The sequence below is a fragment of the Chenopodium album genome, chromosome 9 (genome assembly GCF_948465745.1).
Source record: "Chenopodium album chromosome 9, dcCheAlbu1.1, whole genome shotgun sequence".
Classification (NCBI taxonomy): Eukaryota; Viridiplantae; Streptophyta; class Magnoliopsida; order Caryophyllales; family Amaranthaceae; genus Chenopodium; species Chenopodium album.
Window position 1 is genome coordinate 68934292 of NC_137842.1, and position 27563 is coordinate 68961854.

Consider the following 27563-nt stretch of genomic DNA (forward strand, 5'->3'; position numbering starts at 1 on the left):
TTAGAAGTAAAGATGAGATTAATATCTAAGATAACCAAAACTTTAAGGATGGATCTTTTCTGATATACTTTAGTTGCAAGGTATTCCATTGTTTGTTGGCAGCATAGTTAATTAAATATGATCAATGGGTACCATTTGCTTATTATACTACACTTTGTGCATCATATTCTTGACTTCTTGCAACAACTTTCTCACCCCATATGCAAATTAAGATTAATGGAAGAAAAAAAATGGTTTGAAAGAACTGTCAAGACAATGATGTAGACGGAATTCAATCTCAGGTTTTGAGTATTTCCCTAAAAACTTAAAACTAAACTAGTTGGTATTATTTTTGTATATATTTTATCAATTCTTTGGTATTGAACTAGTGATCATCACAATTCCAATCCTATAACATGATGCACATCATGTTTTCAAAAGAATTAAATAAAGGAATACACAATTAAAATTAAAAGGACATATACCTTTTTTTTTTTTTTTTTTATAATGTTTCTTGATCTTTAATCACATTTTTTTTTTTGTGTGAACTTATTTTTTATTTTAATTTTTTACATCAATTAATTACTGTATAACCTTTATTTTTTTTTTTTTTTTGACAAATAACCTTTAATTTTGAATGCTTTAAAAAAATAAATAAATAAATAAACTTTTATTTTGAACCGTATTGGTTTTTGGTTTTTTTTGGACAGTATATTCTGTCGGGGTAGAGCTCAGCCCAATAACCCAGTAGACCCGAAACAAATCATATCCGGATCCAATTACTTGCCCAATTTCACCCATCAACAATTCCTCATAGTTCACTGTCTCTCTCTGTATCCTCTTCCTCTCAATTTCTTCTCACATTTTCAAATCAACTTCATCATCAAATTTCGTTGAAGAAAAATCCAAAATTTTCCGACTTTAACCTTATTTATAACAAAAATCACACAATTGGAGCAATTTTCCAAATAAATTTACAATCTTTACCCACATTTTATACACTCTTCTTCATATCCTATTCTGCTTAAATTCATCTTATTACAAAGTATTTCATATTCATACTGATTGAATTTCTTACCCTAGTTCTAATTTGTTTATTATACTTGATGGGTCGTTTTCCATTCTGTTTAAAATTGGGAGGAATTAAAGTTATAGAATTTATGCCTTATTTATCATCCAATCTCTGCCCAAAAAGAGCAATTTCATTTGCAATTAAACCCCACCAAAACCCAATTGTATCATTTACAAGGAATTTGCCAAATTTAAGGGTTTATCATCTAAGAATTCTGGGGTTTTCTTCTGCTGCAGGTGAGAAAATTGGAAGTGTGTGTGATAATCTTGGTGAAAATGAAACTGGGTTTTTGAAACTATCAGATGAACAATTGATGGGTCAATGCGAAATGGAGACATTCAAGTCTTCTGGGCCAGGTGGGCAGCATCGAAATAAGAGAGAGAGTGCTGTTCGTCTTAAACATCTTCCAACTGGGGTTATTGCTCAGGTTTTGTGAAATGTTTTTCTGTTTGTGTATTTTATGTGTTGTTTGTGTATTTTGTTATTGGTTATTTGGTTTATGATTGTTTTGTGTTCAATGTTTAGGCAGCTGAGGATCGATCACAGCATATGAATCGTGCCTCGGCATTGGCCCGGCTTCGCGCTCTTTTAGCTCTTAAAGGTGAGATGTTGATTTTATGTACCTGTATTGCCTTTTATTTGATTGTTTTAGTTTGGTTGTTCTGAATTTTAAGTTTGGAACTTTGAGTTAGATTATGAGGGTTTTGCATTATATTAATGGCATTTGTAAGGTGATGTGGAGAAATTTGTGAATCAAGTTGATTGGATGCTTTTGCGAAAATTTCCCAAAATCCTCATGTAGTGATTACGAAATTGTTCTGTATCATATGTGTAAATGGTTTTGAGGCGCAGCGATGCTCCAACTGCTGCCATACTCTCACAATCTCTTCCTTTGATTGTATGTTACTCCCTCCGTTTTTAAATACTTGCTTCATTTCTCCATGCGCAGAGTTTTAGGAGAAAGTAATAAAATATAGAGTTAGTGGGGTTGGTGGAAAAATAAAAAATTGTAGAAAGCAAAAGTAGTGGAAAGAATTGGAGGAAAGAGAATATATATTGGGTCCACTAGGTGAGAGAAATTAATTAAATATTGTAAAAGCTTTCCAAATAAGGAAATGGAGCAAGTATTTAAAAACGGCCGCAAATGGAAATTGGAGCAAGTATTTAAAAACGGAGGGAGTAGTTTGAAGCCCTTTTTATAGTTGAATATTTAAGTATGATGCATAAGCTTAAAATTTTTCAAAAGAAGACTTGTGAATCAAGTAGACTTGTACTCCTAGTTGTTTCAGGCTTACTTCTTGTAACTACATGATTATAAACTTATAGTTAAGTCTTTGTGAGTAGAATGTTTTCTGTATGAATAATGTAAGCAAATGACCATTTATTGCACCTCGAATGTAGACCATTTAGTGAAAAACTAGTTGTGCCTGGAACTATGGTTTCTGAAAAATATTCATTGGAAATTTGTACTTAGCATAGATCTCAAAGCCATGAAATATAGGATTCAGTGCATCTTCGCGTAGTAATGCTTTGTATCAAAGGAGGCTTCTCAAAGGAGTAGTGTTGTCCTGTAAAATATGGGTAATTTGGGGAAGTCATTAGGCAACTTGATTTGTCTTCTTTGTGATGCTCCTTAAGTTCAGTGTTGGTTGATTGCCCCAAAGAAACGCTTGGGCATAATAGTTTTCATATTGGGCTTCCGAGAGGCAATTTTAGATCTAGCTACATGTACGGTGTAGCCCGTGTAGGTGGCCAATTTAGTTCTCAATAAAATTATATGACTGTCTTTGTTGGTGTCAAACTGTCAGCTAGTGGTATGTTTGGTATATTAATTATGTGCCCAAGAGGACTGGGCCTGATGGCAACTTTAAGAGCCTATTCTCTAATCCTAAACGGATTTTACGGCATAATTTTGTTATAACTTATAACCCCCTAATTAAGCTTAAGGAGCAACTGTCTGATGTCATACAAAATTTAGGTTGCTTGACATTTTAAAGTCGCTCTGGAGTGGGGGGGGGGGGGGTATCCAATTAGAATTCATTTGAGATCTTTAGATATGACTTTGTGTCAATCCTGTGTTTGCATGGTGCAAACTTCAGGAGCCTTCCCTCAACATTTGTCAAGATTCGTCGTTGATTACAGAATGACATTTTAGGCATGAACTATAGCCTTCAAGGCTTCAAATTAGACTTTCTGAGGGGGAAAAAAATGGGTCCTTGGTTAACATAGCTAAAAGAGTTGCAGGAAACCTTCCTTCTAACTATGCATTGTAATGATCTTGGTTAACATAGCTAAAAGAGTTCGCAGGAACCCTTCCTTATAACTATGCATTGTAATGATGTGTCAAAAAGGTTTCTCATCCATGACCTGAGGCCTTTTCTAGGGTCTACTAGTTTTAGATCTGGTGTCACCTATGCTTCATGAGGCTTAATTATTGAGCTGCTTAAGTTCTTGGTGAGCTCATCACCAGCTTGAACCAAAATCTTATGCTTGATTTTGTGTCCTTTGAATACGCTTTCCTTGGTGATGGAAATTTTATGTTTTTAAGATGACTAATTCAAACCTTAGGAAATCCTGAAATGATGCTTTCAGAATCATCTATCCCATAGTTATCTAAGATTTTCAACGAATCTCCTCAACACTCTGAAGGTCTTTTGATCATGACTATAGGGTTCTTTACTGTATCAACTAGTATTGTGACACTAATTTGAAATGACTTTGGCCTTTATTAATCTTCTGTATGACAGTAAGAAGACCTGTGGATCTCAATGCTTATTCTCCTCCACCAGAGCTTCTTCAAATTCTTCCAACAAAATCTACTATCAGGGGATCAGAATGCGGCCCACAAATTAAATCTAATAATCCAAAATTTGTTGAGGTGATTCATGTTTTTATTAAACATCTAAATTCACCCCCATATTTTAAAACAATAATACAAAGGTTTGTAAGACCAAATTTCTTTTTTATGTGCTCAGGGTATGCAAGCATTATTAGATTTAATCTATGCAGTTGAAGGTTCTGTATCAGATGCTTCCAAGTACTTGGGGTAACGTCATAATGTATTTCTGTAAATTCTGTCAACTTTTATATATGCCTTGCTTTGTGTATAGGTACATGGTATTTGTTTTTGTGAGTTAGAGAGGTTCATGGTATTTGCTTTGTGTAAAGATTCAATTATGACTCCCTAAAATCTCAATGTGCATCTGTAACTATGTAACTGCTATGTACTTGCAAAGCTAATGTGGAATCTGTTATTGCTATAAGATGAATCACTTTTTTGCCTGATCTCCTGATTAGTTTTTAAGTCTTGAAAGTCTTGACTTTAGGACCATATCTTATTGTTGACCTTGTAGTCTTACATTAGGATTTAAATGCGTGAAGGAGCTCCTAGAAAAAAATTATACAATTAGAATACTCATCTAGCACAAAGGTAAGCTTGTATGTACACCTACTGTTTATTTAAAGTTGATTATATTGCTATTTACTTGTTGAACTTGTAGGATGAGCACAGGGGCACTGTCACGGCTTATTCTCTCTGATGACAGCCTTCGAGGGGCAGTAAACGAGTTAAGAGCTTCAAAGGTAACAACTCAAATTATTTAGCTTTTACTTGGCTATGGGTCAATTGTCACACTTGGTTGTGTTTAAGTTACGTATTCTGAAGTTCGACAGCTCTATAACTATGTGCATATATTGTATTCATAATAGAGCTGTCAAAAACTGACCCGACTTGAGAACTCGACCTGAACCGACAATGATTTGAACCCAACCTGTACCCGGACAATGGGGTGAAACTAGTGACCTGTAACCCAACTCAACACTAACTCGAACCCGAATGTACCATCTATTAACCCACTTAAACCTGACTCACACACAACCCGAACCTGAAATTGAATCTGATTTGAATTTGGCTCGAATTGAACCCGACATATGTCTGAAAAGGTGAACGATCCAAGAATAAACTCAAATGAAATTGACCCAACCCAATATAACCCGAACTTGAACTTGATATAAGGCTAGATTAACCCGACATAACAAGATCCTAATTTAACCAGAGACATGATTTGATCCAACCCAAATCCGACTTGAATACCCGAATCGACAACTCTACTATAATACACGAAATCGGAGCGATATAAGAGGAGTCGGGATCTGGTGTTGGAATTTCACGAAACACTACGGAATGAATCCCGGGATCATATAATATTGTGTGGACCCATATATGACCATTATCCGGCGACGTAAAGGCCCCGTGGAAGCTATTAGCCAATACAAAAGGCATGTACGAAAACGGATAAAGTGACCATTTAAAGGCAAATTGGATGGTTCCACCCACCCAATTGAACTCTCAAAGGGTATTAGGGACCATGGTAAACATCTCGGCGATTTTTATTTCCAAGCGAAAAAAAGTCAAAAAAATTACAAAATTGAAGGCTATATAATTCACAGTTTTTGAGGAAGTTTTGAGGTTTCGGGGCTCGGTGGGGAAAAGTGTTGCAACCCTAAAGCTGTCAAAAAATGACCCGACCTGAGTACCTGAACTTAACTGACAATGATCTGAACCCAGCCTCTAATCGAACAATGGGGGGGATTATAGCCTTCAATTTTGCCATTTTTCGGCACAGGGCCCCAAAACCTCAAAATTTCCATAAAAAACGTGGATTATAGCCTTCAATTTTGTTAATTTTTTTGACATTTTTTTGCCCGGAAATAAAATTTGCCGATTTGTTTACCATGGTCCCTAATACCCTCCAAGAGTCCAATTGGGTCAGTGGAACCATCCAATATGCCCTTAAACGATCATTTTACTTGTTCACAACTTGAAGTCATTTCGTAAACTCAAGCCTACCACGGACGTTTATGGCAACATATAATGATCATATGTAGTTTCAAACGGAATAATATGACCCCGAGATGAATCCCTTAGGGTGTCATGGCTTTTCGCCACCAGGCCCCGAAACCTCAAAATTTCCTAAAAAAACGTGGATTATAGCCTTCAATTTTGTAATTTTCTTGACCTTTTTTCGCCCGGAACTAAAAATTGTCAAAATGTTTACCATTATCCCTAATACTCTCCAGAAGTACGGTGGAACCATCTAATATGCCCTTAAACGGTCATTTTACCCGTTCACAACTTATAGTGATTTCGTAAACTCAAGCCTACCACGGACGTTTATGACAACATATAATGATCATATATGGTTTCAAACGACATTATATGTCCCCGAGATGTATCCCTTAGGGTCTCAAGGCTTTTCGCCACAGGCCCCTAAACCTCAAAATTTCCTTATGGTCCCTAATACACTCTAGAAGTTCAATTGGGTCGGTGGAACCAGCCAAAATGCCCTTAAACGGTCATGTTACCCGTTCACAACTTCTAGTGATTTCGTAAACTCAAGCCTACCACGGACAATTATGACAACATATAATGATAATATGTGGTTTCAAACGACATTATATGACCCAGAGATGTATCCCTTAGGGTTTCAAAGCTTTTTACAAACGGGCCCCGAAACCTCAAAATTCTTCAAAAAGCGTGGATTATAGCCTTCAATTTTGTTATTTTTTAACCCTTTTTCGCCCGGAAATAAAAATTGCCGAGATGTTTACCATGGTCCCTATTATCCTCCAGGAGACAAATTGGGTCGATGGAACCATCCAATATTCATTTAAACGGTCATTTTAACGTTCACAACTTGCAGTGATTTCGTAAACTCAAGCCTACCACATACGTTTATTACAACATATGATGGTCATATATGGTTTCTAACGACATTTTATGACCCCCAGATATACCCTTAGGGTCTCAAGTCTTTTCGCCATCGGGCCTCGAAACCTCAAAATTTCATCAAAAAGCGTGAATTATAGCCTTCAATTTTGTAATTTTTTTTTACTTTTTTTCGCCTTCAAATAAAGATTGTCGAGATGTTTACCATGGTCCCTAATACCCTCCGGTAGTCCAATTGGGTTGGTAGAAACATCCAATATGCCTTTAAACTGTCATTTTACCCGTTTAGAACTTGCATTGATTTCGTAAACTCAAGCCTCTACTGTGTACGTTTATGACAACATATAATGATCATATATGGTTTCAAACGGCATTATATGACCCAAAAATGTATCCCTTAGGGTTTCAAAGCTTTGAGCAACCGGGCCCTGAAATCTCAAAATTCCTCAAAAAGCGGGGATTATAGCCTTCAATTTTGTTATTTTTTAACCCTTTTTCGTCCGGAAATAAAAATTGCCGAGATATTTACCATGGTCCCTAATATCCTCCTCCGGGAGTCAAATTGGGTCGATAGAACCATCTTATATTCCTTTAAACGGTCATTTTACCTTTCACAACTTCTAGTGATTTCGTAAACTCAAGCCTACCACATACGTTTATTACAACATATGATGGTCATATATGGTTTCTAACGACATTTTATGACCCCGAGATGTACCCTTAGGGTTCTCAAGGCTATTCGCCATCGGGCCTCGAAACCTCAAAATTTCATCAAAAAGCGTGAATTATATCCTTCAATTTTGTAATTTTTTTTTTGACCTTTTTTCGCCTTCAAATAAAAATTGTCAAGATGTTTACATGGTCCCTTATACCCTCCCGGTGGAAACATCCAATATGCCCTTAAACGATCATTTTACCCGTTCACAATTAGTAGTGATTTCGTAAAACTCAAGCATACCACGGACGTTTATGACAACATATAATGATCATATATGGTTTCAAACGGCATTATATGACCCCGAAATATATCCCGTTGGGTTTCAAGGCTTTTCGCCAGAGGGCCCCGAAACGTCAAAATTCCTTAAAAAGCGTGGATTATAGCCTTCAATTTTGTATTTTTTTTGACCTTTTTTCGGCCGGAAATAAAAATTGTCGAGATGTTTACCATGGTTCGTAATATTCCCTTGGAGTCAAATTGGGTCGTTGGTACCACCCAATATGCCCTTAAACGGTCATTTTACCCGTTCATAACTTCAGTGATTTCGTAAACTTAAGCCTACCACGGACGTTTATCACACATATAATGATCATATGTGGTTTGAAATGGAATTATATGACCCCGAGATGTATCCCTTAGAGTCTCAAGGCTTTTCGCCACAGGCCTCTAAACCTCAAAATTTCCTTAAAAAGCGCGGATTGTAACCTTCAATTTTGTAATTTTTTGACCTTTTTTCGCCCGGAAATAAAAATTGCCGAGATGTTTACCATGGTCCCTAATATCCTACGGGAGTCAAATTGGGTCGATGGAACCATCCAATATTCCCTTAAACGGTCATTTTACCTTTCACAACTTCTAGTGATTTCGTAAACTCAAGCCTACCACATACGTTTATTACAACATATGATGGTCATATCTGGTTTCTAACGACATTTTATGACCCCGAGATGTACCGTTAGGGATCTCAAGGCTATTCGCCATCAGGCCTCGAAACCTCAAAATTTCATCAAAGAGCGTGAATTATAGCCTTTAATTTTGTAATTTTTTTGACCTTTTTTCGCCTTCAAATAAAAATTGTCGAGATGTTTACCATGGTTCCTAATACCCTCCGGAAGTCCAATTGGGTCGGTGAAAACATCCAAATATGCCCTTAAACGGTCATTTTACCCGTTCACAATTAGTAGTGATTTCGTTAACTCAAGCATACCACGGACGTTTATGACAACATATAATAATCATATATGGTTTCAAACGGCATTATATGACCCCGAAATGTATCCCTTTGGTTTCAAGGCTTTTCGCCAGATGGCCCCGAAACGTCAAAATTCCTTAAAAAGCGTGGATTATAGCCTTCAATTTTGTATTTTTTTGACCTTTTTTCGGCCGGAAATAAAAATTGTCGAGATATTTACCATGGTTTGTAATATTCCCTAGGAGTCAAATTGGGTCGTTTGGAACCACCCAATATGCCCTTAAACGGTCATTTCACCCGTTCACAACTTGCAGTGATTTCGTAAACTCAAGCCTACCACAGATGTTTATTACAACATATAATGATCATATGTGGTTACAAACGGAATTATATGACCCCGAGATGTATCCCTTAGGGTCTCAAGGCTTTTCGCCACAGGCCCCTAAACCTCAAAATTTCCTTAAAAAGCGCGGATTGTAGCCTGCAATTTTGTAATTTTTTGATCTTTTTTCGCCCGGAAATAAAAATTGCCAAGATGTTTACCATGGTCCCTAATACCCTCCGGCAGTCAAATTGGGTCGATGGAACCATCCAATATTTCCCTAAACGGTCATTTTACCTTTCACAACTTCTAGTGATTTCGTAAACTCAAGCCTACCACATACGTTTATTACAATATATGATGGTCATATATGGTTTATAACGACATTTTATGACCCCGAGATGTACCCTTAGGGTCTCAAGGCTATTCGCCATCGGGCCTAGAAACTTCAAAATTTCATTAAAAAGCGTGTATTATAGCCTTTAATTTTGTAATTTTTTTGACCTTTTTTCGCCTTCAAATGAAAATTGTCGAGATGTTTACTATCGTCCCTAATACCCTCCGGGAGTCCAATTGGGTCGGTGGAAACATCCAATATGCCCTTTAACGGTCATTTTACCCGTTCACAACTTGCAGTGATTTCGTAAACTCAAGCCTACCACGGACGTTTATCACAACACATAATGATCATATGTGGTTTCAAACGGAATAATATGACCCAAAGATGCATCCCTTAGGGTGTCATGGCTTTTTGCCACTGGGCCCTGAAACCTCAAAATTTCCTCCAAAAAAAACGTGGATTATAGCCTTGAATTTTGTAATTTTTTTAACCTTTTTTCGCCCGGAACTAAAAATTGTCAAGATGTTTACCATTATCCCTAATACTGTCTAGAAGTACAATTGGGTTGGTGGAACCATCCAATATGCCCTTAAACGGTCATTTTACCCGTCACAACTTGCAGTGATTTCGTAAACTCAAGCCTACCACGGACGTTTATGACAACATATAATGATCATATATGGTTTCAAACGGCATTGTATGACCCCGAGATGTAACCCTTTGGGTTTCAAGGCTCTTCGCCAGAGGGCCCCAATACGTCAAAATTCCTTAAAAAGCGTGGATTATAGCCTTCAATTTTGTATTTTTTTGACCTTTTTTCGGCTGGAAATAAAAATTGTCGAGATGTTTACCATGGTTCGTAATATTCCCTAGGAGTCAAATTGGGTCGTTTGAACCACCCAATATGCCCTTAAACGGTCAATTTACCCGTTCACAACTTGCAGTGATTTCGTAAACTCAAGCCTACCACGGACGTTTATCACAACATATAATGATCATATGTGGTTTCAAATGGAATTATATGACCCCGAGATGTATCCCTTAGGGTCTCAAGGCTTTTCGCCACAGGCCCCTAAACCTCAAAATTTTCTTAAAAAGCGCGGATTGTAGCCTTGATTTTGTAATTTTTTGACCTTTTTTCGCCTGGAAATAAAAATTGCCGAGATGTTTACCATGGTCCCTAATATCCTACGGGAGTCAAATTGGGTCGATGGAACCATCCAATATTCCCTTAAACGGTCATTTTACCTTTCACAACTTCTAGTGATTTCGTAAACTCAAGCCTACCACATACGTTTATTACAGTATATGATGGTCATATATGGTTTATAACGACATTTTATGACCCCGAGATGTACCCTTAGGGTCTCAAGGCTATTCGCAATCGGGCCTCGAAACCTCAAAATTTCATCAAAAAGCGTGAATTATAGCCTTTAATTTTGTAATTTTTTTACCTTTTTTCGTCTTCAAATAAAAATTGTCGAGATGTTTACCATGGTCCCTAATACCCTCTGAGAGTCGAATTGGGTTGGTGGAAACATCCAATATGCCCTTAAACGGTCATTTTACCCGTTTAGAACTTGTATTGATTTCGTAAACTCAATTCTCTAATGTGTACGTTTATGACAACATATAATGATCGTATATGGTTTCAAACGACATTATATGACCCCGAGATATATCCCCTAGGGTCTCAACTTTTTTTGCCACAAGGCCCGAAATCTCAAAATTTCTTTAAATAGTGTGGATTATAGCTAGAGCTGTCAAAAACTGACACGATCCGAGAACCCGACCTTAATAGACAAAGATCTTAAACCAGCCTGTACTTGAACAATGGGGTGAAACTAGTGACATGTAATGTGACGTGAACCTGATCTTAACCGAAAACCCATTTGGTCTAATACTTTATGACCTGAACCCGAACCTGCCCCCGACCTGATAGTAACTATCAATCGATTTAATCCGAACCTAAACTAGTACCCGACCCAATTAAAACATGAACCCGAGTTATGAGGGTTATAAAATTTTATGTACCTTTTATTTAGCTTATATACTGGTTTAATAAACCCTCAATCCGATTTAATAAAATCTTTTGTCAGCTTATATAACTTTTGTTATCTATTACTCGTATATAGGTTTAATAAAATCTTGATGATGCTTGATCAAATTATAGAAGGCGTAATTATATAGTCCAACTTGGCCACATTGATATTTATTAGAATTGAACTTAAACCAGAACCCAACTCAACACTAACCCGAACCCGAATGTACCATCTTGTTAACCCATCCAAATCCGACTCAACGCAACCCGAACCTGAATTTAAACCCAATCTGATTTTAACTCAACACAACACTAACCCGAACCCGAATGAACTCGACCTATATCCGAAAAGGTGAACGACCCGTTATAACTTTAACTGAAATTGACCCAACCTGAGCCTCATCTGAAGCTAGATTGACCCGACATAACCTGATCTTGATTTAACCCGAGACTTAATTTGACCCGACCCAAACCCGACTTGAATAGCTGAATTGACAGCTCTAATTCATAAGTTTATGAATACTCAATGACATCAATACTAGATTTTCAAATCATTCCAATTTCCCTATAATACACCATTGTTTGGCTTTTGCATGTGATTAAGCAGGATTTTAAATTTTGGTTTAACTTTTGCAGGGGATAAAGCCTCTTAAATAACATCGACTTCCTAGGTAGGTTATTTGCACCTCTTCTTTATCGATTTTTCAGTTTGAATTTATTTTGGAACTCACAGGTGTAGCATAAAGCATTCATGTTTGCTACCATTTGACTTTGCTGCTTGACAGATCTCCAAAAGCCTTAAGATAGACAAGAGTAGTACCTTTTTATTTATTTTTTGGGTGAAAAGTGATTGCACAACTCTTTTTTTCCACAAAATCTAAGCGTACTGGTTATTTTCAGGACTGCATTGAGAGTTTGATGTTTCTTCTGGTTATGGAAAACTGGATCACCTGACTGGTTCACCCAGAAAAACTTGGTACTCCGCTTTAAAGACCATGAACCAAGTTCTATTGGCTCGTGATCAGATATTGTTGAACCATTTAATTTTGCAATATTAACCAGACTACTACCCCTGCGTACAGGTTGAGCGAGGATAAGCCTTGGGGTATAGATTGGATGGTACAGACTATCAATGCTTACAGAGTTACAGATGCCATCAACAGCTACTATCACTGCCCACTTCAATTTTTGGATTGGCCTGTGTTAAAATCCTGTTCATATTTATTTTTTAAAGGAAACGAAGATGCTATTTAGGATTGTTTTTACTGGTATCATTTTTTTTTTTTTTTTTTTTTTTTGAGGAAATTACTTATCATTTTGATACTCAAATGTTTGAAATATTTCAGGTGTATTTTTCATGTATATAAATTTTACAGATACAAAATTTAATGATATATGAGTATGACAATTAAGAACGGAATTAAGAAAATTTGATTTGGCTAGTCTGGAATATTTTTATATGGTTTGATTATAACATTGATACAAGGGTACCTCATTATCTATTAGTTGCCAGCTTACACATTTTTCAGTCAAGCTTTACTACTGCATTCAACTCCTTTTTTTACACCGAAATACTGCCACAAGCCCACAAGCCATTACCAGTGCGATTTTTCAGACATCAACATAAACCGATGGGAGAAAAGAGAAGACCAAAGTCATTGGTTCAGATGTTAAAAATACATGTCATAATCAAAAAAGTCATTTCTAAGTTTTCAAATTGTAAAAATTATCCCATTTCATACAACTATATTTGAGAGTGAGTGAGATGCTAATTAAGATACTATCTTGGACAATGGACAAGGTACTCTAATTAGGCAACCTTGGCATATACAGCACATAAGGGGACATGCATACTGTACAAAGCAGACTGTCCCTGTACCAGCAGCTTTTACAGGATATTACCACAAGTAGCTCAAATGTTACGTATATATTGACATTTACAATGATCCATACAAAATTAATGTAATATAACATGGTCAAGTTCTATATGCGACCTATCTTTCACATGGACTAGGAGTAGTAGCAGGATCATCACGCTGGCTCCAGAAAAACTATAGCCTTTCCTCCGACTTAGAAATTGTTAGAACCAGAAGCACCAATCAGGAGAGCACTAGCCTCAGGACATTGTCAATATGAATTCCACAATATCATCTATCTCATTTTGTTAGCAAAAATTCTATAAGTACAATGGGACCAACTGTAAAGAGAGGAATAGCTGCGTTCTGCTACCTTGGCGTTTTCCCAAACTTTTGCAGATACACAGAGACAGACACAACACTGCCAAAACAAGTTATTCAGAAAACTTTGTCCAGTACAACAGTTGAAAATATATACTGTAAGATGAACAGTAACTTACGTAGCACCAAGAAAAAAGGCAAGGGAGAGATGAAATCCGAACAGAAAAACAGAAACAATTGCTGTCAGCAACATTGCCACCGAAGTTGAATATACCTGCAAAATGTTATCAATGTAAGTTAAATCTCCATAAGATTAAACATGCAGGTAAAACTAGTGAAGTTTAAAGGCATCAGGTAGAGACAAAGCATGCAAGTGTAATCCTGGAGGCATCAAGTTTGGCATTTCTGATGCCCAAGAGACAAGTGACACTGAAAGAATAGCCGGAAGCCATGCTTGTCAATGCATTATTACTTGACTAGTTCAAATTTAAGAAGTCGGGATAAGAAAATGTTTCACTTGTTTCATATCCTAAAAAGGCTAATGAACCCAGGACAAGCATCTAGTATCCTAAACTAGGGATAGACCAAATTAAAATAGGGTAAATTCAATTAAGCAATGCGAAAATTTAAAGATGAGGGTTGGTCAACCGAGCAAGTGATCAACTGCAGACGATGCACAGATCAAACAGATAGCACGAAAGAAAAAGATCAGAATATTATATTAAATATTACTCCATGTACTTCCTTCATCTTTCATTTAACTTCTACTTTGGGTTGTACACAAAGTATATAAGAGATAAACAGCAGTGGGGTTTTGTTGGATAAAGGTGAATAAATAAAAGGCAGTGAGTATAACTCATTGTTTTTAGGGGAGGTGAGAGAGAAAGGAAACCCAAGGTCAGGAGGTAAAAGAATATATAACAATCGAAGCATTATTTAATAGTGTGGATATCAATTTAAAGTGAGAAATGGGAAATTTATCAGGGGACAAGTATTTTGAAAGAAATGAAAAGTTTAATGGGGGCAGAGAGAGTTCACAATTAGGTAAATTCATATCTCCAAGCTCAATAATAAAGCAAGTTGTTAAGAGGTCTTACCTTCACGATATTGTCAGCATATTTCATTACCATTGAGACTGCAATGCCACTGCATGAAGAAGATTGAAATGTAGCAAATTTATTATCCAATGTAATATAACTGAGAATACTTAGAACGGAGGAGAGCAGGTTAGTAGCTAGATGACTTGCCATGATGTAAGATTTAGGAAAAAAGGAAATGCTTTAAATTATTATTAATAAAGTGGTATATAAACAGTTCACATGTACCCATATGAAATACAGGATATAAAAATACATCAATAATATGTTATAAAGGAACTAGAATTACAACCTCCTATGAAAAGCTTCTTGCACTACTACCAAGCAATATCTTAAGTTGCCCAAGTTCAATCTTTAATATTGGTCACATGGACCACAAAAGACTACAAAAGCAAGCATGACACTGTTATGAACAAAGAGAGCTAAAGTATGAAACTCTAGAAAGAGTCTAGCACAGCTCAAAAAAAAGTATGTTAGCTAATAATGTTCGCAAGGCCCCTAGTTTTCCTAATTACCAATGGTCCATCTATGACACTATGTATACCCCGGTATAGGCCGTACAAGACACACTTTAAGAAACCATTTCAGGCATCTGAACATTCTGAAGTAGTCTAAATCTAATTTCTACTTAGCCTCCTGGAGTTATCCAAGATTTGCAGTTAATTCATCTATAGAATACATATCTCAGCCAATGTGTGCACTTAGCCATGGATGAACAATTTCTGAGATCTTATTCAATCAACTAAAACTGATATTATAGATTGGAGGATAACTCTCCATCCAACATGATTCATCACAATATAAGAGAGCAATTATCGCCTATTAAGTTATTTCAATCAGGAAAACTAGAGGTCACGTAAAATATACCTGAGTGCATGATTTACAATCATGAGTACAGTAATGAACGAGTAGCCATGGAAAAAACCCCTGCAAAAGCACAAATGAAATTAGCACCCAAATGCATGGAGAATCTTAGATAAAATCATTCAGGGCCAACTATAATTAATGGACATTGCAACTGACATGATTAATTACATGGAAAAATCAGTTGATCAGCACAAAGATCATATTCATGGGGACAAAGATTCCAAAGACATAAGTTTGCGAAATCAGTTGATCTTTGTGCTGACTTTTGTGCATTAATGTCCATAAATCATTGAACAGTACATACTTATTTGCAACTTCATCAAAATCTTGAATAACTATTGCAATGGCATTGAAAATCATTCCAAAGACGTATAAGTAGAAGTTCTGCACGTTTATGTTTCTTTGGGGACGTTTCTTGATAATTGCCTGGGAATACAGAACATATGTATCAGCACTAAGATCAAGTCAGCTATTGTTTACTACTCTGGATCAATATAGCTCACTTAACATAGGTTAACACAAAATAAGTGCTAAGTTGACAAATTATATCTACTGAAGTTACCTCTGTGTAGACCCCAGCAAACCCACTCAAAAGAGCCATGACCTACAAAAAATTCTAAAGCATTATTCCAAAATACAATATCCAATGTTAGTCTTTAATTAACAGGAAAATTACTTTAAATAAACAAAAAAACTTACAATGGCCATGACCCAACCATAAAGTGGAGTCTGAAGAACATGATCAGAACTGCATGATGGAAGGAACGTTTTAAGCAGAGAACACATAAAACTAACATTTTGTACAAGTATTATTCCACAGCTGTAGTAAGCTAGCACAAAAGATAGAAAAAGATAGATTCACAGAAAAGCAATGGCTATACAACAAGTTTGATATATCAAATAGCATGATCAGGCACATTAGAGGCAGCATTCAGAAGCTCTTTTGAGGAGTGAAAAATTAGTTTTAAGGGGATGTAAAGGAAAATAAGGTAGACCTGAGAAAAGTTGCAGGATCTGATAAGACAAGATTTGGCCTGTATTAAGCTTGGTGAGAATATGACCTTTAATTGGAACCTTTGAGACACTAAGGAAAACAAGGTAGACCCGAGAAAAGTTGCAGGCGCTGATAAGACAAGCCTGCGTTAAGCTTGGCGAGGATATGACCTTTAATTGGAACCTTTGAGACACTATGATCCACGGGGATTTATTTTTTGTTTTATACAGGATATCAGCTATAGGTATTTCCACTCCTTCTTCCTTTCCCTCAGATTCCTAGGTTTCCTGACTAGCATTTTCACAATCATGGCTTTAGTTTGTACCTATTATACCTTTTTTTTCTTCACCTATTGCAGCCCACATTGGCATTGCCATCAGTTGTCTTAAGTTTATAATTGTCCCTGTAATTACTAGCATTACTGTAATAAGTAATATCATAATTATACTTATAATCAGTCTATAAAAAAAACTCTTGCGGAAATAAGTAATATCATAATTATACTTATATCAGTTGTCTTATGCCCTTGGTGTGCCTCATTGAAAAATTTGCTCTTACTAATATTTAATTGAATTTGGTGTATAAAGACAGATTTGTGCCTCTTTAAAATCGCCTCACCTAGGACAATTAAAGTAATTGAACTTTGTCATGATATCAATTATCAAAGTAGTGATTCATATAAGCTTAGAGAACATCAAAAGGTCCAGGTTTGAAAGTAGAGTGTTCCCATTATCATGATTTTAATAGAGGACATCACCTTTTGGGGACACATTTTAGGGATATAGTACATTTTGGGAACACATTACCATGGATTATAAGATGCTTACTCACATCAAAATTTATAGATGGTAAAAGTTACTATGGACATCCATACAACTACATGTAAATCTAAGCAAACTGATCCTCTGGAAAATAATTAATGAATTAGCCTACCCCTGTCAATAATGTATTTGTTCTACCATTATAAGAAATTTATGACCAATCAATGTATACTACAGAGAATTATCCTACCCCTGCCATCTTCCTATGTATTTCTTTTTTATGTTTATGTATATATTAGAAAATTGGTAAATTCTCAACTACCAAAGTACCAACTGAAACTAAGGAGCTTATTCCTCTAGTTATTGAAACTGAAAATACCATTGACAACAGTGATTATAACCAAGCCACATAACAGAGTATTATAAATCTAGTCACAAGAATAATGAGTTTACGACCAGGTGACCACTCTTACTTGGAGGTGAGCTGTGCAGTGGTGCACCCAGCACACAGTAGAATGAAAGCAGCCCACTCAATATCACTTAACCTGAAAAATCACAAATAGATTATTAGAATGGTCATTTAATCTGATATGAATCAGTATCAGCAGCCATGTTCAATATTGGACCCTACCAATGAATCTTAAAATTAAATTAATTGGCAACAGATATCATCAAACTGCAGGACTGTTTCAACAGAAAAGATCCTAAAATAAATCAAATCAAATTTTAATTTCTTGATAATCTGTAATCCTAGCTACCCAATAATACAAAGGATATGTCAGATTTCGAGATTTTCATAATATTGGCTATTCAATTCCCTGGGAACCTCCTAGAGTTCTTAAAACATTCTGGAATACGTCTAACTTTTCTGAAAAATTCATGAAGGATAACAGAGTTCTCTAAACTTTTCTCAAGTAAGATAATGCAGAACAAAACATATGCTTTATTAGCAGACAGTATAAATGACGTCAAGTATCTTTAACATAAAGGGGCTTACCGCTTCTTAAGAATGATACGATAGAGAACACCAGTGCTAATTATATTCAGATTTTTCAATATTTGATATCCTGGAGCATCCACGTATGCAAAGATATAATACTGGGAATGTCAGGTGAAAATGGTGAGAAACCAGAGGCAAATCTTTCATTAGAAAAAAGAAAGAAAAAGAAGCAACCCAGACAACTGAAAACAACCTGGAGCAAATTCTTAACCAAATAAAGCACTGCTGGTATAGGATATACAATTACTTCATCCACTGTAGTGCTTAACCTAGTATAATAACCATGGGGAAACTCAAATCAGCATCAATATTCCAGATGGACATTGAAACAATAAGACCAAACAGGAAACTAGGAAAGTTATATGAAAATGTCTGCAAAGACAGCATAATTTTCCTTGGGTATAACTCAAGAATAGGCAACTTCTCAATCATGCAATTACAATATACTTGACAAGTAATAGGCAGAAATATGTAATCAACAATATACTACCTATTGTCATCAGTAACACCTTCAGTTCTCCAGATTTTTGCCAAGGCTAAGAGTGATAATGCACATTTCAAAGTTTCAACCTGGAAGCAAAGCAAAGGGTAGGATCCGAAATCAAGAACTTTGTAGTCAAAACAGAAGAAAATTTAAATCAATATCAAAGAAGTCCAGGTCTGCTGGAATAGTCACAGAAACAATGTTTTCAAGCTCAGCTACCAGTAATTAAATGGGTAATGCGTCAATCGCAGACAAATGAAGATTTCGCTCACCAAAAAATTTGCGGTTGTAACACTGTAATCATATTTCCCAGCTCTCTTTGACCAGACAATAAGTATAGCTTGTGAACTAGTAAGTATAGTCAGCGCAAGCGTAACCATCGACCTATTTTCATGACAAGAAAGGCAATAACCAATAGCAATTAATCCAACGAACTAGATTTCTGTCTAACCACATCTACTTCTTATACATAACAATGTAGAGTTAAAATCAGCTAAATTAAAAGAACACAATCATACTTGCGCTTCCATTGAGGTGCTACACCAGATAAAGCTCCCAAAGCAGCTACATTGTTCATCATACCAGCTAAAAATTAGCCGAAATCGAGATAACTTAAATTTATACTAAAAAAATTCTAGTATTAAGTAACAAGAATTTCAAATCAATCAAATTAGGGGATAATAAACCTGAATTAGGTTTCCCTCGTGAAAGTTCTAGGTCACCTGCGGATTCTTCATCTTTATCCTAAAACAAATCAAAATCAATTCTCAAATCTTCTGTTTTCACTTAGTTTACAGCAATCAAATGCAGGTTCTATAATGAATAGATAATTGGATCATTCAAATCAAATTAATTGCAAAACTCAAATTTTTTCCAGTAATCGCGATAAGATTAAACGTGATGATTACGAAACTACGAAAATTGAAATCGCATTCATAAATTGTAAGGTTCAATTGCAATAACTGAAAATGAGAAGAAATTGTCTTCTGGAACTGGAGAAAATCGGACATTGATGAAAATACAGAATTTCTGCGATGAACAAGACAACAATTGATAAAATAGTGCGAAGGAGAGAGATGAACCTGATCCTTGATCTTGCGATACTCCATTAGAGAAGGCAAAATCAAAGTCTGCTGAGAAATTTGATCTTCAGAAGAGATGGTTTACACACCGTCACTCACAGACTCACAGTGCTGTAGTGTAGTAGACTAGTAGGACTGTGTTTGATATCGCGCCTGAACAAAAAAAAAATGAAGGAGCGTCGACTCGTCGAGCGAGCTGTGCGATGTCGTGATTTGTGAGATCTCGTTACTGTTACAGACTTCGGAGTAAAACGGTATAGAAAAAATTACTCCGTATATTAAGTATTAAGGGGTCGTTTAGTTGGGGTATTTATCAAAGAAAATAGAAATTAATTGCCTTTATTCCTTTGTTGTTTATTAGTTTGTTTTTCCCATTTCTTTTATCTTCTCCATTCCCCCAATAATCCTTCCAAGTTGATTCATCACCCTCTTTCAGTCTTTCTATTCTCATTCCTTTAACCACCACCATACCACCACTCTCCTACCTACTCACACCACTAAAAAAATCATCCATCGCACCACTGCCTTTCCCCCAACCCTTCGTCGGTTCTCCCCCACCCCTCCCTATAAAACATTTGGTCGGCCCTCCCCTACCCCTAAAACCCTAGACGAAGGGCATAGTCAATGAGGGGTAGCGAGTGGGGGTTGGAAAAGTGAGGAAAATAGGGGGTGGTGTAACACTGGTGTTAGGGTTGTTTATCAGTCAAAGGCCGAATCAACTTCGACCAAAACGAAAATTGGAATTTCAAAAACCGAAAATCAGAGCGATTAAGTTAGGACCAAACCTGGACTAGACCATACCGCTTTGGACCGATTTTATATTATTTTTTTTAAAAAAAAAACACTAAATCTTTAATAACTTTATGGAAAACTAAAAAAAAAAAAAAAAAAAAAAAAAAAGGAAAAAACAATATTATAACGTCTTTTTATGTATGATTAGTGCAACAAAGCTCATACAATTAAATTTTTCTAAACATATAAGGATAAAATTAATCATTATTAAAGGTTTCATGCATCATTTTAAGTAAAAAATCGATTCGGTCCAAAACCTATACACGAAATCGGAGCGATTTAGAAGTTGTCGAGACCCGTGTCGGAATTTCACATAACACTACGGGATGTATCCCGAGGTTATATAATATTGTGGTTCTCTTATATGTATACGGCTACGTAAAGGCCCCATGAAAGCTTATAGCCAATATAAGAGGTGTGTACGAAACCATTGTAAACATCTCAGCAATTTTTATTTCCGGGCGAAAAAAAAGCTACAAAAATCCAAAATTAAAGGCTATTATCCACGCTTTTTGAGGAATTTTGGAGATTTCGAGGTCCGGTGTCCAAAAGTCTTGAGATACTAGGGGATACATTTTGGGGTCATATAATGACGTTTAGAACCATATATGATCATTAATTAAATGTTGTCATAATCGTCCGTGGTAGACATGAGTTAACGAAATCGGTGCAAGTTGTAAACGGGTAATATAAATTGATCGTTTAAAGGCAAATTGGATGATTTCTCCCACCCAATTGGACTCCCGGAGGGTATTAGAGACCATGGTAAACATCTCGGAAATTTTTATTTCCAGGCGAAAAAAAGTCAAAAAAATCCAAATTTGAAGGCTATCCACGCTTTTTGAGGAATTTTGGGGCCCGATGTTGAAAAGTCTTGAGATACTATGGGATATATCTCGGGGTCATATAATGCCGTTTGGAACCAAATATGATCATTATATGTTGTCACAAACGTCCGTGGTAGGCATGAGTTAACGAAATCGTTGCAAGTTATAAACGGGTAAGTTGACAGTTTAAAGGCAAATTGGATAATTCCGCCCACCAAATTGAACTCTAGGATAGTATTAGGAACCATGGTAAACATCTCAGCAATTTTTATTTCAGGTCGAAAAAAGTAAAAAAAAATCCAAAATTGAAAGCTATCCACGCTTTTTGAAAAATTTTCTAAGTTTCTAGACCCGTTGTTGAAAAGTCTTGAGATACTATGGGATATATCTCGGGGTCATATATGTCGTTGTGAACCATATATGATCATTATATGTTGTCATAAACGTCCGTGGTGAGCATGAGTTAACAAATCGGCGCAAGTTATAAAATGGTAAATTAACCGTTTAAAGGAAATTTGAGTGATTTCGCCCACTCAATTGGACTCCAGAACAATATTAGGGACCATGGTAAGCATCTCGTCAATTTTTATTTCAGATAGAAAAAAAAGTCAAACAAATCCAAAATTGAAGACTATTATCCACGCTTTTTGAGGAATTTTGTAGGTTTCTAGGCCCAGTGTCGAAAAGTCTTGAGATAATATGGGATATATCTCGGGGTCATATAATGTCGTTTGGAACCATATATGATCCTTATATGTTGTCACAAACGTCCGTGGTAAGGATGAGTTAACGAAATAGGTGCAAGTTATAAACGGGTAAATTGACCATTTAAAAGCAAATTGGATGATTTCGCCCACCCAATTGGACTCCAGGAGGGTATTAGGGACCATGGTAAATATTTCGTCAATTTTTATTTCAGGTCGAAAAAAAGTCAAAAAACTCTAAAATTGAAGGCTATTATCTATGATTTTTGAGGAATATGGGAGGTTTTGGGGCCGATGTCGAAAAGTCTTGAGATATTATGGGATATATCTCGAGGTGATATAATGCCGTTTGGAACCATATATGATCATTTTATGTTGTCACAAATGTCCGTGATAGGCATCATTTAACGAAATCGGTGCAAGTTATAAACGGTTAAATTGACCGTTTAAAGGAAAATTGGATAATTCCGCCTACCCAATTGGACTCTAGGATAAAATTAGGGACCATGGTAAACATATCGTCAATTTTTATTTTAGGTCGAAAAAAAGTCAAAAAAATCCAAAATTGAAGGTTATTATCCACGCCTTTTTGAGGATTTTTATAGGTTTCTAGGCCTGGTGTCGAAAAGTCTTGAGATACTATGGAATATATTTGGTGTCATATAATGCTGTTTGGAACCATATATGATCATTATATGTTGTCATAAACGTTCGTGGTAGGCATGAGTTAACGAAATCGGTGAAAATTGTAAATGGGTAAATTAAACGTTTAAAGACAAATTGGATTATTCCGCCCGCCCAATTGGCCTCCAGGAGAGTATTAGGGACTATGGTAAACATCTCGGACATTATATTTTCGAGGGAAAAAAAAGTCAAAAAAATCCAAAATTGAAGGCTATTATCCATGCTTTATGAGGAATTTTGGACGTTTTGGGGCCCGGTGTCGAAAAGTCTTGAAATACTATGGGATGTCTTGGGGTCATATAATGTCGTTTGGAACCATATATGATTATTATATGTTGTCACAAACGTTCGTGGTAGGCATGAGTTAACGAAATCGGTGCAAGTTATAAACTGGTAAATTGACCGTTTAAAGGCAAATTGGATGATTTCGCCCACCCAATTGGACTCCAGGAGAGTATTAGGGACCATGGTAAACATATCGTCAATTTTTATTTCAGGTCGAAAAAAAAGTCAAAAAAATCCAAAATTGAAGGCTATTATCCATGCTTTTTGAGGAATTTTGGAGGTTTCAGGGCCGATGTTGAAAAAATGAAAAGTCTTGGAATACTATGGGATATATCTCGAGGTGATATAATGTTGTTTGGAACCATATCTAATCATTTTATGTTGTCACAAATGTCCGTGGTAGGCATGAGTTAACGAAATTTATGCAAGTTAAAAACGGGTAAGTTGACCGTTTAAAGGCAAATTGGATAATTCCACCCACCCAATTGGACTCTAGGATATATTAGGGACTATGGTAAACATCACAACAATTTTTATTTCAGGTCGAAAAAAACTCAAAAAAATCCAAAATTGAAGGCTATTATTATCCACGGTTTTTAAGAAATTTTCTAGGTTTCTAGGCCTGGTGTCGAAAAGTGTTGAGATACTATGGGATATATCTCGGGGTCATATAATGCCGTATGGAACCATATATAATCATTATATGTTGTCACAAACGTTCGTGGTAGGCATGAGTTAACGAAATCGCTGCAAGTTATAAACGGGTAAATTGACCGTTTAAGGGCATATTGGATGATTCCGCCCACCCAATTGGACTCCCATTGGGTATTGGAGACCATGGTAAACATCTCGACAATTTTTATTTCCGGTCGAAAATAAGTCAAAAAATCCAAAATTGAATCCATGCTTTTTGAGGAATTTTGGAAGTTTCGGGTCCCGGTGTCGAAATTTTTTGAGATACTATGGGATATATATCAGAGTCATATAATGTCGTTTGGAACCATATATGATCATTATAAGTCATCACAAACGTCCGTGGTAGGCATGAGTTAACGAAATTTGTTCATGTTATAAACGAGTAAATTGACCGTTTAAAGGCAAATTGGATGATTCCGCCCACCCAATTGGACTCCCGGAGGGTATTGGGAACCATGGTAAACATCTCAGCAATTTTATTTCCGATCGAAAATAAGTCACAAAAATCCAAAATTAAAGGCTATTATCCATGCTTTTTGAGGAATTTTGGAGGTTTCGGGGCCCGTTGTCGAAAAGTCTTGAGATACTATGGGATATATCTTGGGGTCATATAATGTCGTTTGGAACCATATATGATCATTATATATTGTCACAAACGTCCGTGGTAGGCATGAGTTAACGAAATCGGTGCAAGTTATAAAAGCGTAAATTGACTCTTTAAAGGCAAATTGGATAATTCCGCACCCAATTGGACTCTAGGATAGTATTAGGGACCATGGAAAAAATCTCGGCAATTTTTATTTTAGGTAGAAAAAAAGTAAAAAAAATCCAAAATTGAAGGCTATTATCCACGCTTTTTGAGGAATTTTGTATGTTTCGGGGCCTGGTGTCGAAAAGTCTTTAGTTACTATGGGATATATCTCGGGGTCTTATAATGTCATTTGGAACCATATATGAGAATTATATGTTGTCACAAACGTCCGTGGTAGGCATGAGTTAACGAAATCGGTGCAAGTTATAAACGGGTAAATTGACCGTTTAAGGGCATATTGGATGATTCCGCCCACCCAATTGGACTCCCGGAGAGTATAGGGACAATGGTAAACATCTCGGCAATTTTTATTTGCGGGCAAAAAAAATTCAAAAAATTCCAAAATTGAAGGCTATTATCCACGTTTTTGAGGAATTTTTGAGGTTTTGGGCTCTGGTGCGCGAAAAGTCTTGAGGCCCTAGGGGATACATCTCGGGGTCATATAATGTTGTTTGGAAGCATGTATGACTATTATATGTTGTCATAAATGTATGTGGTAAGCTTGAGTTTACGAAATCAATGCAAGTTACGAAACGGCCCGATTTGGACCGAACCGAACCGAAGACTGAAAAACATGAATTTCTCAATTTGGAGACTGGAATAGTTATTGCGGTCCGGACTGGTATTTGAACACCCCTAGGTCGTGTAGTAGTGGGTGTTTGGAGAAAGTAGCTTGTTTCCCTTTTTTTTTTTTAAATAAACAACAACGTAAATTTAAGGGGTTTTCATTTCAATCTCTTTTTTTTTTTTTCCTTTGTTCCTTCCATTCCGTGCAAATGACCTAGAAACCTAGGTAGTGTATAGGAATTTGGAATTGATTAGAAATTTCAACTTCATCTAGCACTGTTTAGGTTAACCAAACAAAATATCACAATCATAATTATGAAAGGAAGTAAAAGGTGGTGAAATTGTAAAAAAATTGCTTAAAGTAATTACGGATTAAAAACAATAAGGAAATAGAAAAAGTGAGGTAAGAAAAAACAATGTTAACAAGATTTATGTCTTGTTTCCTGACTATTGGGAAAATTTCTTCCAATTATTAGGACGAAAATAGGAAAATGTACAAATTAGCTGGTAGACTTTAGGAAATGGGCCTACTCGAAAGGCAGCCCTATAGTCCATAACCCATTGAAATTTATAAGTACGTACAAAAAGAAATTTAGCCAGAGAGTTTTTGTTTAAAGAGAAAATGGAAATAATAATAATAGTGTCGGCGGCGTATTGTCAACCGACAGCCTCACATGGTCCCACTTTCACACGCCACCGCTCTGTGACTCCCGCGCATTCTTATAGTCCAGGCTTCCCGCGACGTATTAATTTGTTAAGTTTTTTCTGGTTAAGCTTTGTTTGCTCTTAATTACACTCGAGTTAGCAAGAAAAGTGGGTTTAATCAAATGTAGTGAAATAAATGGTTATTTTTTCCTTGACTTGAGGGGAGAAATAAATGGATTTAATTGGTTGAGAAAATACTCTAGGGGTAAAATATTTTTAATTACATTGTATTTAGGATCTTGCTAACGAGAGCATTAGATTAGATAAGGATAAATTATATTGGTTAAAATAGTATTAAGTTAGGAATTTATAACAAAATCACGCGTCGTTCGGTGTAATTAATGTTAATTTTGCTCTACTATTTGCAATTTAATTCCCTTATCTAACACCCCGGGAACGCTCACTAGCTTTTGCCTTATATTTAAGGTAAAATATTAAAGTTGGATGAATTAAATAATGAAAATTTATTGTCTAATAACTAAGTTTATAACATCTAATATCAAGAACAATAAAAAATTAAGGACCTGTTCTGATGAACTGTTTATGAGAGAAAGAAACTAGAAAGTAAACTGAAAATAAGCCGAAGAGTACAGGTCCTAACAGTTGATTTTCCTTAAAAAAAAAAAAAAAAAAAAAAAAAAAAAAAAAAAAAAAAACTAAGCTCTTTCAAGAACTCAATTAAAAAAAATAAAAAAATATTATTGTCATTCTCAAGACTCGAACCCACAACCTTCATTTCAAACAATAAAAACTCGCTACATAATCCAAACACTCGTTAATAACAAGCTCAATCTTTTAATGTACAAATCGTTACACCATCAATTTTAAGAAATAAATAAAAAGTGGTCACCATTACAATACAATACATACATACAATTGATACAAATAATAAGCTAAAACGACCCTACCATGATCAGCCCACCCTCCAATCCCTTCTTTCTATGCCTTAAAACAAAGTAATTCAAGTAAAGAAGGAATCAACCAGCCTGTTTCCAAAAACCCTTATTACCTATTAGCTGTTTCTCATTTCTCCCATTCTTCAACACTCCCTCCCTTAAACAAACTCCCCTCAATATTCTCCTTCTCTCTAAACCGACACTTTCATTTCCTCCTTCAACGCTTTCATTTCAACAACGCAAAAAAACCGACGCTTTTTTTGCAATGAGCTCAATAGTTCAAACCATTCAACAAAGAACAACAAAGAGTTCATCACTTCCAATTTCATCATCACCTTCTTCTTCAGATGATCAACCAAGTTTACGAAGGCGGCTTTCGTCTCTTTCCTTAAACCTTCATCCTTCTTCAATCTCTGCTTCTCCTGCAACTTCATGGGCTATTCATCGGTCCAAGTCTCTGTCTTCCATGGGAGAAAACGCGGGAAGTTCGATCAAGAAATGGTGGGATTTGGGCTGGGCTTGGGTTTTGTCACGAAAGCCCACTTTTGTTCAAGATCTGGAAATGAATGAAGAAGAGAAACGTTTTCTTGGGTTTCAAAACAGGGGAAGTTTAATGCATCTGTTTTTTAAGGTTAAATCTGAGGTTAGGAAGATTCTTAGATACGATGATATGTCTCTTCCTCAGACTTTTAAGTATCAAAATCATAATGGTTCAATGAGAAGAGGTTCTACTCTTGGTTGA

General features: G+C 36.0%; 3 protein-coding genes across 4 annotated transcripts; 2 read left to right on the forward strand and 1 right to left on the reverse strand.

The window, feature by feature from the left end:
* The first annotated feature begins 769 nt into the window (after positions 1–769).
* Positions 770–12801, forward strand: LOC145560350 (uncharacterized). Of its 2 annotated transcripts, XR_014093133.1 has the most exons (8): positions 771–1478; positions 1577–1652; positions 3799–3929; positions 4027–4097; positions 4552–4633; positions 12029–12063; positions 12293–12368; positions 12475–12801. XR_014093133.1 is itself a non-coding variant. In XM_081621602.1 (7 exons), the coding sequence occupies exons 1-6, from the start codon at positions 1086–1088 to the stop codon at positions 12047–12049; spliced, it is 774 nt and encodes a 257-aa protein (XP_081477728.1). In that variant the 5' UTR covers positions 770–1085; the 3' UTR covers positions 12050–12063; positions 12293–12801. The 2 variants fall into 2 exon arrangements, 1 of the variants encoding a protein (XP_081477728.1); XM_081621602.1 differs by having other exon boundaries at positions 770–1478; positions 12293–12801.
* Positions 12802–13084: 283 nt separating this feature from the next.
* Positions 13085–20078, reverse strand: LOC145559003 (CMP-sialic acid transporter 4-like). The gene is made up of 15 exons (XM_081620393.1): positions 19855–20078; positions 19459–19516; positions 19291–19336; positions 19045–19156; positions 18779–18858; positions 18482–18557; positions 18286–18386; positions 17762–17833; positions 16233–16281; positions 16096–16137; positions 15838–15959; positions 15534–15593; positions 14667–14715; positions 13749–13843; positions 13085–13669 (listed from the first exon to the last, which is right to left on the reverse strand). The coding sequence occupies exons 1-15, from the start codon at positions 19879–19881 to the stop codon at positions 13618–13620; spliced, it is 1041 nt and encodes a 346-aa protein (XP_081476519.1). The 5' UTR covers positions 19882–20078; the 3' UTR covers positions 13085–13617.
* Positions 20079–27086: 7008 nt separating this feature from the next.
* On the forward strand, positions 27087–27563 carry LOC145558074 (uncharacterized). The gene has a single exon (XM_081619224.1). It carries the CDS (start codon positions 27087–27089, stop codon positions 27561–27563), a length of 477 nt encoding a protein of 158 aa, XP_081475350.1.

Bases quoted from the DNA above. Each gene is read 5' to 3' on its own strand.
- LOC145560350 (XM_081621602.1), top strand. From the start codon at position 1,086: ATGGGTCGTTTTCCATTCTGTTTAAAATTGGGAGGAATTAAAGTTATA. The intron at 3,930-4,026 runs GTGATTCATGTT...TTATGTGCTCAG, and splicing joins ATAATCCAAAATTTGTTGAG to GGTATGCAAGCATTATTAGA. The intron at 4,098-4,551 runs GTAACGTCATAA...TTGAACTTGTAG, and splicing joins GATGCTTCCAAGTACTTGGG to GATGAGCACAGGGGCACTGT.
- LOC145559003 (XM_081620393.1), bottom strand. From the start codon at position 19,881: ATGGAGTATCGCAAGATCAAGGATCAG. The intron at 19,517-19,854 runs GTTCATCTCTCT...GATTTGTTTTAG, and splicing joins ATCGCAAGATCAAGGATCAG to GATAAAGATGAAGAATCCGC. The intron at 18,859-19,044 runs GTGAGCGAAATC...CTTTGCTTCCAG, and splicing joins TTACAACCGCAAATTTTTTG to GTTGAAACTTTGAAATGTGC.
- LOC145558074 (XM_081619224.1), top strand. From the start codon at position 27,087: ATGAGCTCAATAGTTCAAACCATTCAACAAAGAACAACAAAGAGTTCA.